Source organism: Trichosurus vulpecula, chromosome 1, assembly GCF_011100635.1.
Source record: "Trichosurus vulpecula isolate mTriVul1 chromosome 1, mTriVul1.pri, whole genome shotgun sequence".
NCBI classification, from domain to species: Eukaryota; Metazoa; Chordata; class Mammalia; order Diprotodontia; family Phalangeridae; genus Trichosurus; species Trichosurus vulpecula.
Genome location: NC_050573.1, coordinates 511,330,885 through 511,344,944, shown reverse-complemented (window position 1 = coordinate 511,344,944; position 14,060 = coordinate 511,330,885). Strand labels below are relative to the sequence as shown.

General features: G+C 38.2%; 1 protein-coding gene across 1 annotated transcript in view; it reads right to left on the bottom strand.

Moving 5' to 3' along the window:
* Positions 1-550: 550 nt before the first annotated feature.
* PRDM6 (PR/SET domain 6) overlaps positions 551-14,060 on the bottom strand; it is a 162,507-nt gene continuing 148,997 nt past the window's right edge. The window contains exons 6-7 of the mRNA XM_036734375.1: positions 10,186-10,362; positions 551-665 (exon numbers count right to left, since the gene is read on the bottom strand). Coding sequence (XP_036590270.1) covers positions 551-665; positions 10,186-10,362 — 292 coding nt within the window. The remainder of the gene's footprint in view (positions 666-10,185; positions 10,363-14,060) is intronic.

The following is a 14,060-nucleotide window of genomic DNA, read 5'->3' as shown; positions in this document are numbered from 1 at the left end:
GTCTGAAGTTAACACTGCCTAGTAAAGGTTCTTGCTTCTGTTTCCAGAGGCCCCCTTCAGGTGTCATAAATGCTATCACAGCTAGCACCAAGCTAAACCAAAATGAGCCAGCAGAAAGAAGGACTTTACATCTGGGTCCATTGAGTCATGCCACTAAAAAAAGTACAGTGAGAAATAAGTCCGTGTGCATTCTCAGTCATAACTGTGGGCAGAAGAACCCATAAGATTCCTCACTTTGGTTCTAAATAATGATTCTTTTAAAAAGCTTTTAGAAATAAAGCAAATACATGGAGGGGCTAGGAATGTTAGCTGTCCCAGGTTCCTTGTCCACTGAAATAAGTCTCATCCCTAGTCATAAATAAATAATTTCTTTCCTGGTCTCACTTCCATGCCAGGATCAATATCTCTTAACATCTTACTTATTTTATTACTGCTTTTGGTTTTCTGGGGCTGATTGAAAGTTGCTCAGAGGAAATCTTTGGTTTTGCTTAAGTGTCCGTGACATTTAATCATGACTTTCCTTGCAGTTTAATTCCAACCAGTCAATCAGTTAATCCACTTCAATTGATTCTGGGCTCTCTGTTATTGGCTTGCACTCATTGGGCATCCGTTGGTGTCGACTCAGCTGGGTGGCCTGCGTGAAGCTCCTCTCACACCTCTCGCACCTGGTGGAGGCAAGAGAGAAAATTGAGACCAGGGAGCTGCTCCTGGGGGGTGATGGGCTTTGTCTCATCCTGCCTAATCAGAACAGACACTCCAAAGTGGCTTCAGATTTTACCGGCTCAAGAGGTTTAATTGGTGGCTCCTTCCAAGGCCTTGATGCCTATGATGGGACAAGGCCTGTCTGATTCAGAACAGAGGGATCTGTCAATAGGCAGGGGGAAGGTGATTTCTCCAGAGAGGCCTGTCCTGCTGTAGCTCTGATCACTGTCAGTTCAAATAGATAAAGAACAAAAAGAGATTTTTAGGAGTGAGCCATCAAAGAAGCAGCTTGTCTGCAGTTTTCTGCTCTGTAACCCCAAGAAGAAATTGATGACAAATAGAATTTCACCTTCTGCTAATTTAAAATCAGGATTTCAACTTCTGTGAGTACAGGAGCCCCAGGGTGATCATCTCTTAGTTTGGAAACAAGAGGAAACACTGCATTTGTTTGCAATGCTATGGGAAGTTCATTGCTTTTTATATAAGCTGCTCACATTAACACAGCCCAACTTTGTTTTGGGCAAAAATACAGCATTTACATATTTTAAGGCTTTAAAAAAAAGCCAAAACATTGGGGTCCCTAGTATTAGTGCACTTGCCCCAAGAATGCAGGAGAGCAAATGATGGGGTAAAAATGAGGTTCCTCTTCTTCACCATGTCTCCTGTCCCTAATTGAAGTAAAAATGTCATCTAGGAGAATTGGTGGTATCCCATAGGAGGAAGCTACATAGATCTCCCAGTCTTTGTGCTATGTTCGCTCACTTAAAAAAAGTTTGCCTCCAAACACTGATGCCCACCAATGGATATAATTTTTTACACACAAAGAAGTGACGTTAGAGGCAGTCAGCTATCATGTGGGCCACGGTGGTGCTCGGTGCCACTGTTTGCCCATGTGCAGTACTAATCATCAGGAATGGCTGCCTTCCACATTTTAGCACACTCCTTCATGCTCATAATTTCCTTTCCCCCAATCTTCAGAGAATAAGAAGCTACAGGGAATTTCCCACTATCAGCTATCCTAAAATCCTTGTTCATGAAGTTCCCCCTGTTTTCTGGTGCCATGTGTTATCTACACTGTGAATGAAAATCTCAACAGCAGAGTCATCATGATGAATTTAGACATTCCTCATCCACCACCAGGGATGGAGGCAAACAATACTCTGCTACCCGCAGGGCATTTTCTTTTCCACTCTTCTCTAAATTGCAGGCGTCTTGCCACCAAAATAATTATTTGTGAAATTTAGACCAAGTATTCACATATAGTTCTGAAATTTTTGCATAGCTTTTAATGAGGAATCCTGTGTTTGGGAGTTAGTGTTCTCAGATTATGTATTCATTCATCAGGGTCCCTGCACCTGCTGAGCGTGTCAAGGGTGCATAAGTTGTGTTTCTTTGATTGTCTTTCGAGGCTTATTTTTAGCAGCCTGCTTCACTGTTAAAAACTGCACTGTGATCTTGACAAATGTAGAATGTCAGCTTTAATGTATCAGACCTATCAGCTCAATGAAAATAACTCAGAAGTATTGATCACTTAATGATTTTTGGTGTATTCATTAACGTCTCTGTGCAGATCATCCTCCCTCCAGAGCTTCTGAAGTGCTGATGACACATTAGTGTATGGCTGATTGTTTATTAGAAAACTGATTAGTTACTGGATTAGTGTGTCAAAATATACTACCTTTCATTGCTTGACAAACTTTCAAATTATTATATCCTTTTTATCATGAAGGCACTTGAATCAATTTCGGTGAGAGGATTAGCTTGGACAATTATGAAGCATAGCGCTGTACCTAACCTGGGATTTTGGTTTTCCAATACTGTGGGTTTGAATATAGAGTTTTTATGGAGTAAGGTGTTCAGGATAACATGTATGAAAGAAACCATGTGGGTAGGCACCTACACAGACTTTTTAGACTACCAGCAGTAAGGAAAGAACTACTCATATTAATGCTGGCTAGCTGGGAGCTCAGAGACCATCTAGACCAGTAGTTCTCAGCCTTTTTGTGTGTGTTGCATGGCCGCATATGGCAGCCTATGGACCTTTCTCAGAATAATGTTTTTAAGTGTATAAAGAAAAAAAATAGGATTATAAAGGAAACCAATTTATATTGAAATGACGATGTAAATTTTTTCCCATACGAGTTCACAGACCATCGCTGGTAAACATTTAACAACTGGCTATCCAGAGGGGAAAGTGTATGCATACATGCTTTTAAGTGTAATTTGCATTATTAATATTTTATACATCACTTTCTTTAGGCTAGACAACAAAAAAAATAACAAATCAAGTTCTGATTTATATAGCATTTGCCAATTTATGAGGTATAAATGCTTACACTGAAATTTTAACAATCAGCTCACAAGTTGATTAGGGCTGGCTCCGACATACCTCCGGAATTAGTTTAAGAATGCCAGATCTATACTAACCTCCCCATCCTACAGATAAGGAAACTCAGGATAAGTACCTTTCGATTCTCCTCATGTGTAAGTGTAACTTCCTTCTGCTCTGGGGCCATGTTAATTAGTGAGACCCGACAATACCCAGCCAGATTCAGCTCCCGACTACAGTTCCCTGCCATCTTCCTGTCATGCCACCCTGATACTGTACCCACCCCATGCTGGGGCTGTGCTGACTGCGGAAAGCTCACTGCATCTAGCCAGCTCCAGTCACCTGACTAAGCGCCACTGACATCTTCCTTCCATGCTTCCCTGCACTTATTCTTTGACCTCTCTCCTCCTTTGGCTATCAGGATATTAATTAAATCAACACTAATAATTGCTTCTGAAAAAGGTGAGTCAATTGATTATACTATGGCTCTACTCACCATCCCTATGATTTCACCCTTTGCTGACTACCATGCCCCATATGTATTGTTTCCCCTATCAGAACATAAGTGCTTAAAATAATTTATTTCCTTCCTCCCACTTTTTCTCTCTCTCTGTTCCTCCTTTTTTTCCTCCCTCCTTTCCTTCCTTCTTCCTTCCTTCCTAAATATCTAACTTTCTAAATTCCTTCCTAAGTATGTATGTGCAAAGAAAATAGAGTGGTAGTTCTCAAGATATAACTATTTTATAGGAAGATCATTGCTAAAAAAATTCCTATAGTGTAGTCTACATGTCCACTCCCTTAGAAAGTGAGCAGGTGAGTAGAAGGTCAGGAGGTGAGTAGAACAAGTTGCTGATTTAATTTGCTTTCCTGGCAGATTCACCTTCTTGGGGGTGGGTATAGTACTAACAAACTCAGGTGACTTAAATATTTCACATCACAAATCTGTACAATAAAAGGTTGGACAAAGGAAGTTATGATCTTTTTGTATGAGAGAAAGTGCTCAGGGTAGATGCTCTCGGGGTAAGCTGCTAAATGTTTAACAACCGGCTCCCCAGAAAAAATGTACTCATGACATACTTTTAGTTTAATCTGTATCATTAGCATTTTCTCTATCACTCCATAAATCCAGACCAGGGAACAACAAGCTATAGTTCCCCCACTGTCTGTTTTTGTAAAGCCTGCAAGATGATTCACAAAACAATAAATCAAACTCCAATTTATAATGCTCATGAGTTTCCAAGGTGTAAATGCTTACTCTGAAAATTTAACAATCCCTCCTGTGGGCATTGGCTCCAGCATACCCTTCAGTGTTCATGAGTTGATGGAATACACCCCTTTCTCTGATATCATCATTTCATGAATTCAGAAGTAAACATACAGTGAAAACTATAGGTTAAAATACAGCCCTGTATTAGGAAATTAATCCTGATCAGTTTTCAAGCCCAGTAGATCTGTTCTTGTATTTCATACCAGTGTGATGGGACGACGAAGAAAAGATGATGATGATGTTAGTGGCAAAGTAGTTGGAGGAGAGGACATGTTCTTGAATTTTACCTTGTGCATTCCACAGACAAGAATGGGATGTGAGTGATGTATTGCATGTTCTAAGTTAGTTTGCATATGGCAGAGTTTTTGACAATGAAACCAGAAAGTTTGACATGAAACCAGAAAGTCCTAAAAATGATAGCAAAGAAAAAGGAAACAACCTTGGTTCTTGACTTTGTATCAGTCTGAAAGTCATAAATGAGACTCGATTTGAACTCATTCTTCACTTAAGGAGGTAGCTGTTCAGTTTCAGTTAGTCAATGAACATTTATTGCCTCTCTGTGTCAGACGAGCACTGGGGAATACAAAAAGAAGGAAAAGATATTCTCTGATCTCAAGGAGCTTACAATGTAGCGAGGGAGGCAACAAGCAAACAAATAGGTACAGGAGAAAGAGGAAATAATTAAAAGAGTGAAGACACTAGAATTAAGAGGTGTTAGGAAAGGCTTCCTGTAGAAGATGGGATTTTAGTTGGAACCTACAGGAAGCTGGGGAAAGCAGAAGGCAAAAATGAGGAGGGAGAACATTTCAGGCTTTAAGGACAGTCAGAAAAAATGCCCAGAGCCAAGAGATGGAGTATCTTGTTTATGGAATAGCAAGAAGTCCAATGCTTGTAATTATAATATAAGGGGTAAAGGTGGTGGCATTCTACCCCTCGAATTCACACACATACACACACACACACTCAAACACATGTGTACATACAACTCAATTTTATTAAGGTCAAGACACCTCAGTTAAGGTATATCACAGAATCAATCAATAGACTTGATTAGGTTTTAATGTGGAAAAAAGCTTAATCTCTACTATGATCCATTTGTCAGATGCAAACTATCTCTCAAGAAGAAAATATTATGACCTGGGACTTATAGATAAAAACAAGCTTGATTTGTGTTTTCAACAGTTTGGGAGTAGGAGGATTCTAGCCTTAGGAGTGTTTTGTGAAGGAAGACTCCTTTACCTGTATAAGAAAGTAACAAGGAAAGGACATTGAAGCTACTGAACCAGTAGTTCACAGTGCATCCACATGGAAGCAAAGAGATAGACTAAGAAAGGCACAAATATGGAGAGATAGTCACCCAAGAGAAGAGATAGCTTCAGAAAGCCCAACCCCGCATGGTAGAGAGAAGTAATAGCTATGAACTTAAGAAGCAAGCACATTTTCGAAGGTAGCTGATCAAATTGTCCAGCAAACAGCTGTACCCAACAGAAGCTGCATGAGAACCCTACAAAGAGAAAACAAGGAACCTCTGGTACCAAGAGTTGTGAGTTTGCCATTACCACATATGTATCCTACACATATATCTCACTATCATCATACTTGAAACTTAAGCTTACTCTCCCCTTCTATGTGTTCTTGGGACAGTGTGTCCTAGACTTTTGAGGGGAAAGTTTTATACCAATTCATCTTACAATACCACCTTAGTACATGTCTTTGCTAAAAGTGAATTCACAGTTCACTGAATATTAATGGAAAGCTTACTAGTGGGAAGGCCAATAAGGTATATTAAGAGGCTATCAAGAGCTTCCTTCACTTAACCCCAATTGCCCTGCCCCCCCCCCCAAAAGAGCTTCCTTACTATCAAAGGTAGTTTAGAATTTGCCTCATGTTAGAAAGAAGAGGAAAACGTGAGATATTTTTGATAATTCAAAAGGGAAGCAGCAAGAATGCTACGCCTATACCACATATTTGTCAAAGTGAATTAAATACTACATTTAGCCCTAGGCCAAGGGCCCAGAAAACAGGTAGGTAGTAACTCAATGCAAGTTTATTTATTTCCTTCTGATGTTTGAACCAAATATTTTAGGTATAAAATATTAAGGTAAGTTATGTTCTTTTTGTAACCAAGACAGGGATGAAAAACATCTCCTTGAATAAATTTATAGCCTGACTGCAGATTCCAAAGGCAAAAGCATGAGGTAGGCATCAAACAAACCTTGTGGAATATTTTGAGGTTTGCCCAGTTATAATGAAGAGAGAGAATATTGTCCTCAGTACACATTTTCCCTGACTTGCAACTATTCATATTCATAAGACCAACTAGTTCCCCATGACCTCTTAGGCCTATGTATACTGAAAAAGGAACCAAAGTCTTTGCTCTGACCTTTTAATTTTTGGTGAATTCCTATTCATTCTTGAGAGTACAGTTTAGGGCCAAGTTTGGATACTTGGATCTACACTTAAGACCTACAACATATACTTAATAATCATAATGACACACATTTTATGGGGCTTTACTGTTTATAAAATACTTCTCCCACAATATACATATGAGTTGGGAAATGTGTTCTTTAGTAAATGTTAATGTTTATTAGAATGCAAAGCTATAGCAAAGCAATAAAAGGAATTCAGACCTCTTGACTTTAAATCTCATCCCTGTTTAGTTACCTAGGTTTTTGATTTTTGGTTTCTGCTTCTATAAACCTCATCAACTTTTTAAAAATCACTTTATAGAAAAAGTTTCTTAAGAAATTTCAGCATTTGTTTTTACCTGATGCACTATACAGAAGATCCCTTGCCCAAACAGAGAAACAGAAAAGAAGTTTGATTTTATATAAATACACTTATACATAAATACACACGTAAAGAGAGAGCATAGCTTAGTACAGAGATGGATAGCCTTGGAAATAGAAGACTTGGGTTCAAGTCTTCACTCTGACACACATTAGTTGTGTAAACAAGGGCCAGTCATTTAATATCTCAGTTACCTGGGAAGCTTTCTAAATCTCCAATGAGTTTCTAGTCTGTAATAGTAAAGGGAATTCTTTACATTGATGAAATAAAGGGCCTGGACCTTCCCCTACTGCACATGTGTATATGTTCCAATTAAGACATTGGATACCCAATTATCAGAGATGTACATATGCACACACAGGTTCACATACTGCCTCTGACCTACACTGGCTGTGTGACCTTGGGCAAGTCATTTAAACCTAGGAAGCTCTCTAAATATAAGTTGAAATAAGTTATACAGAAGATGCTATCCTACATTGATGAAGGGAATTTCCTTACCCTATACCTTTTTCCTTACCCTATACTTATTTTCTATAACTGTGAAATCACAGGTCTAGTCTTTATCCCTAAACGCACATAAATACACATGTACACATATACACTCACACACATATGCAAGGCGTACTATTTAGAGGCTTCATCTTTTCAAGTGCAGTTTTCTTCTTTTAAGATACAGTCTTTAAGTTAATCCCCATTAGTTGAATAAATATAATTAATGTTTATTATTAATTCTATTTTGCTGACTACTCTGCAGTGGGAATTTTTTGAATGTTTTGATTTGTAGGATGGTATAATGACATCTCTGTAATATTTATAAAATCTGAAAGGGTACAGGTATCTATGAACTACACATGACTGCCTCTGGACTGCTTAATCCTGAGATTGTATAATATAGATAAAAGGACTTAACTTTCCATTTTTCCTTACAGAAAGGTGGTTTCCTAGACAGCTCTTCCCTAGGCATGTGGCATATCATGAAGGAAAACTACAAATAGCATGAAGATACCTTGACATGAGCAATAATAGAAGAGAAAGAAGTCTGCTCAATACATCCAGGCCTGGCTAACCAGTTTCCTTTCACCAATTAAATCTCTCAATCTTTCTCTCCCCCCGCCCCTCTCTCTCTCTCTCTCTCTCTCTCTCTCTCTCTCACACACACACACACACACACACACACACACATACACACGCACACATTTTGAGAAAAGCACCATTTCTTAATATGATAAATTAAATTTAAACAAAAATGTTAAATCTATTGGAAACATGACAAAAACAGGCTGTTAGGGGGGAAAATTGAGTGGAGTCAACAAGGTTACACATAAGTAACACCTTAACATTAATAGAAATCTATTTTCCATTTTGACCCTGAAACCTCTTCAATTAATTACTAAAATCTATTTACACAGCTACTAGATAAAAATCAATCTGATTCCTTGCACCATATTCGGTTCACTCCTGCGAAATGGTTTGTTTGTTTTTTAATAGCTTGACTTTGAAATGCCCAGGTGCAGAATGCTTAGGTGCTCCCTGACAGAACTTCCTCACAAAACTCTATGATCAACATTCTGGAAAATGTAAGATTATCATCATTCTCATCCACAGAGATGAGGGCATAATTTGTGACTCCTTGATGGCCAAATGTATGAGCTGCCCAAGGCCAAAGGCACTGATAAATTCCATGTTGGAACAGGCAGACTTGCACCTGGTCAGTGTCTGGCCCATTGTTCTTTTTACGGAATCCAAATAATACTAATTGCCATTGTTTTCAATTATTAATTAATGCCATAAATGAAACCAAAGGAAGAGGGAAATGGAGAGATGCTACTAGGTTAAAAGAAAATGCTCTGTCCTCAATAGTGAAAAAAGCAAAACAAAAAAATGTTCATTCATTTCTCCCTCCATTGGCAGGACGATAAGGACATTTGGGGGCCAAATCAGTCAGATTTATTCTTATCCAGGTCATTGTTTGGTCTCAGGCAGAAAATAATAACATTCCCTGCCAGTTGGTCCAGATATCAAGAATGACACATTATTTAAAGAAACAGTTTTGTTTGCACAGTCCTTCTTCCTGGCTGAGACTGAGCATAGGGACTAATCTTCACATTATTTTGGACAGTATTAGCATTGCTTCAATTCTTTGGTTTTTCCCTTAGCCGGGGAACTGATGCAGCACCCCTATGCCCTTTTCCTTTTTCCTTCTTACACAAAAAATTAAGACCAGCATGGGAAATAACTGAGAGATTCAAAAGGTTTCAAAACAATAAAGTATTCTATACATAAGTCATTAAAAGCTGTCTCAAGGATCATTACAACCTAAGATTTCCATTGCATGTGCCTGTGTCAGCTAAAACTACAACTGCTCTTTGAGATGCTCCTTCTCTGCCAATATTCAGGTTCACTTTTTCTTCCATCACCAGAAACCCTGACAAGGATAGTGATGCTTCTTGTTTCTGGTTTTTGTTCTCTTGTCAACATAGTAATTTTGAAGCCCTAAAAGCACACTGAATGTACAGTCATGATATTTGATCTAAGGTTAAACATCAGGAGGTATGATCAGTCTTGTCCCTAAAACCAAGTAGCTTAGTATGTTTGGGGGTGGAAGGGAAGTTGCTCACTAAATATCTTAAAGAAAGTTCTTCCCTTTGAAGCCATTATTCAATTGACAATTAATCACACCTCTACTTCACTATGGATGAAAAGAATATACCTCAAAGGACTTTTCACAGATTCTCCTCTTGAATCTTAGACTCAAAATTTTAGGACTTGGAAAGGACTTAAAGAAGTTGTCTTATTTGAAGGTAAAGTGAGGTTTCAATGAGGTCAAGTGACTTGCTTATAGTCATAGAGAGATTAATTGGCTGAACCAAAACTCTAAACCAAGTATACAGAATCTCATTAGCCTGGTAACGATCTCTTGAAAAAAGTACAATTCTTCTTAGAGCCTGGATTTTGATCCTCCAAGTGCCTTAACCGCTAGTTGGTTGAGATAAACAGTATGATGCTGGGGACGCTCCCCTTTTTTTCCCTACTCATGAAAGAAGCTGCTAGAAATAGGTGAGAGGGGAAAATGTCTCATGTCTCAGTCACTTACTTGAAGGGTTTTTCTCCAGTATGAGTTCTGATATGGTTGTTGAGGGTGGTAGCCCCAGCAAAGGCACGACCGCAATAGCCACACTTGAAAGGTCTGTCACTGGAGTGGGTAACCACATGGTTCCTCAGTTCAGAAGGCTGGGAGAAGGACTGGGAGCAGTGACCACACTGGTAGGGTCTGAAACAGAGACAGAGCCTGATCATTATCGTCTGCTTCAACAAAAAGAGGAGTTCCTTACCTCGTAAAAAGGGGCCAAATCTTTTGACACTATCCCTGAAGTTTTGTGATTGTGTATCCCATCGGTAAAAAATTTCTGTGCACTCATCTCTAATACAGGAATATTTGCTTATTTATAAATTATATTCATGTATTACTCTACTACTAATAAAGTACATTAATAAACTGTGCACAAAATGGAAATGAAAGATTGAGATAAAGTGAAATAATATTTTTAAAATAGTATTTTGGTTTCAATCTGTATTAAAACCTTTTGATCTCACTAAATAATAATAATGCTGCTTTCAGTGAGAGAAATGCGATGGAATATATCTCATTTTTTTTTTGCAAATCACTTTGTGATTTGAAGGTTCAGTTGGAAGTTTAGTACATTTCATTATTTAATGGTTGTCACAGCTAGCAAGATACCTCACAAAGATATATAGATCCAAAAGGAAGAAGTGCATCATTGCTGGTACTTACTAAATCACGATACTCACTTTTCCAATCCCATCCACTAATTATGAAAAGGTTACTTGTTGAAATTCAGCTAGTAGGTTTACATCTTCCCTGACATCATTTGTTTTTATAAACTAATTGGAAGGTTTTACATTTTAGATATTTAGCAAAAAGTTTCAAATTTCACTGACGTTCTTCATTTGGAAGATTTTTAATCAAGTTAGGAAATGTTTCTAAGTTTTAAAGTGTGCAGATATGGGTTTTTTAATAGGTGACATACTTGTGTAATATTCAGGAATCCATAGCGAGAGAGTTAAGTATACAAGAGGAGAGGGTGGTCAACAGTATTAAATACTGCAAAGAGGTGAAGAAAGATGAGTACTGAGAAAAGGCCATCATATTTTGGCAGTTAAGAAACTGTTGGTTATTTTTAAGAGAACAACTTTAATTGAGTGAGGAGTCAAGAGGAGGAGGAGGAAAAGGAGGAGAAGGAGGAAGAGGAAGAGGAGGAAGAAGAAGAGAAGGAGGAGGAGGAGGAAGAGGAGGAGGAGGAGGTTGAGAACTTAGGAGATGGGTGATGCCCTGGAGGGAAAATGGAAATTAGGAAGAAGGAAAGATTTGGAAGGCAAGATGATGGAATGACATCTATGATGCACATTACAACCTATTTATCCTCTGCTTCTCAGTGTAAAGAAAGAAAAATGTTGGGGCAGTCTTACTCACTAGCCAGTATCCAAGAGCACAGATTCTACCTGCTGAGCGCTCCCAAAGAAGCCACGAAGTCATCTAGGATAGGGTGTAGGATCTTTTAGCAAGAGGTTGGGGTTAAGACAAAGAGAGAAATCAGATCTATTGTGAGTTCTTGGTCCATCCCTAAAGCATAGTGATGGTATTGTTGGGTTGGAGACAATGAATGAATGAAGATGAATTTATTAAGCCCTTCCTATGTTCCAAGTCCCTGAGGCACAAATATTAGCAAAGATAGTTCCTGCCCTCCGGGAGCTTACATTCTAATGGGAAGGCAAAAAAAGGAGGAATGAGGTAGAGGGAGAGGCTCTTTGGAAGTAGACTGACATACCCCTTTGGAGAAGTGGTTCTAGAACTGGAAGGGGCTGGAGCTGGCAGTGAGAGTACTCATGCATGCAGCACCAGGGGCTGGCAAGAAGATGCTATGGAATAAGGAGAATAAAGCAAAGTGAAGCATGGCAGTTCTGGAGATAAAAGTGACAAAAATTGAAGCTAATATGCCCAGAGATGATTGGTTATCATACAGAAATGAAGTGCAGCTCTATCTTCCCATTTTCTAATTCATTGATCACACACCCCTGGCTATTTCCCCTTGCAGGCCAGTCCATGGCCATGGCCCCCACTTTGGGCCCTAGACTTTCAAAGTGGAGTTTAGAAAGAATTTTAATCCCTAGTAGTCTATATCTTTAGTATTATATAGAAAATGCCTACACAACCCTCTAAGGTAAATCAGTTTCCAAAATAAGTCAAATGTATTTCCAATGCTAAAAATATGGTACCAAAATTCATTTTTTAAAAAATTTCCAGACAAAATTTAGACTGCATTTTGTGGCAATTACATGTTTGATCAGGTAGAATGTTGAAGAGAAAGCTTTTTGATAAAAAGAAAAAAGCTTTCAATTATGCAAAGTATAGTATATTTATACTATACTTTTTGCTTGCCAAAGAGTTTTCTCCCATTTATTGTATCCTTTGAGAAGCTGTTATTACCTACATTTGATAACTGCATTTGATAAGGAAACTGGAAGTAAAATCTAAGATGACCAAGATCCAGGGAGAAAGGTCATCCTTGAGTGACTCTGACTTATGCCATACATTTTTATGAAAATATGCATTTATGTGGTTTAGGGTCCTTCTACAACCACAATATCTCATGTGCCAAGGCAAAAAGTGAGAGTACACTTTTAAAATGTCTCCCTATATTTAAACATGCTTTCAGATTTGAATTGTAGGTTGTTTGCTCCTTTTATGAATTATCCATGAGAGGCTTCTCCCTGAAAATCTCTGTTTAACCCAGAAGTGAATGGAGATATGCAGCAAGTGCCACCATTTGTTACCTAATAAAGGATAAGATGGCATATTTTTTTGCAATGGTATGACTCTTCTGGAAAGGCCAATAGAAATCAATATATCATCATCATCGTCATCACGGCTAGCAGCTATAAAGTATTTAAAGTGTCAAAACACTTTACATACGCTAACCTGTTTGATCTTAACAATAACCCTGTGAGATGGGTGCTATCATTAACCCCATTATAAGATGAGAAAACTCAGGCACAGAGAAATTGACTTGCTTAGTGTTATGCATCTCAGTAAAATATTTGAGGTAGGCTCCAACTCAGGTCTTCCCAACTCCAAATCCTGAGTCTATCCCTTGTGCCACCAGCAGAGAACATTTCTCTTTGGCTTGAAAGAATAAATCTATTTGGTTTCATAAACCAGATAAATGTTCAATTCTATTTCAAAAATTCTCTGTGCTGCCTATTCAAGAAGCCACTGAGTTATGTGAAGTCTTTTGAGTCTTCCCCTTTTCTAAAATGTGTCATGTAATTCCACAACAGGGTTCGAATTTATTTATCAAAATTTGCTTAGGAAAATTAGAACTATGGAGAAATATCCATAGAGAATCCTAATTTGTGGCCCTGTTTTCACTGTCTACACTTATACAGCCAAGGGCCAAGGCAGACATAATTGTTCCTCTTAATAAACGTGTGTGCTCAAATGGCTAGAAACCAAAATGAAAGGCAGCAGACAATGGTGGCCAAGCATGTACAACAATTCAATTAAGTGCAAAATAAAGCGTACCCTCTCATTTGTCAAGTGAACTGCTTAATTGCGGCTACTTGCATCACTGATCACAAATACTATTATTTTACAGTGCTTCACAACACTGAGCTCTGATCGTAGAATTTTTTAGCCTGATTAATAGCCTAGGATTAGTCAATAGCTCAATTTAATGCAATTTTAATTACTTCCATTTGGAAATCTATCTAACTGCTGCTCTCCACCAAATTTCAAAGGAATAGATATGTAAAAGTTGTTGGTGGGAAAGTTTATCAACCTTGACAAATTGTACATGCTTTTTCTCATGATCATAATATGTCCCTTTGAGCCCTATTATAATCGTATAAAGTTGAAAATGTTTTTATGCTTTAACCTGTTCTTTGTGGTCA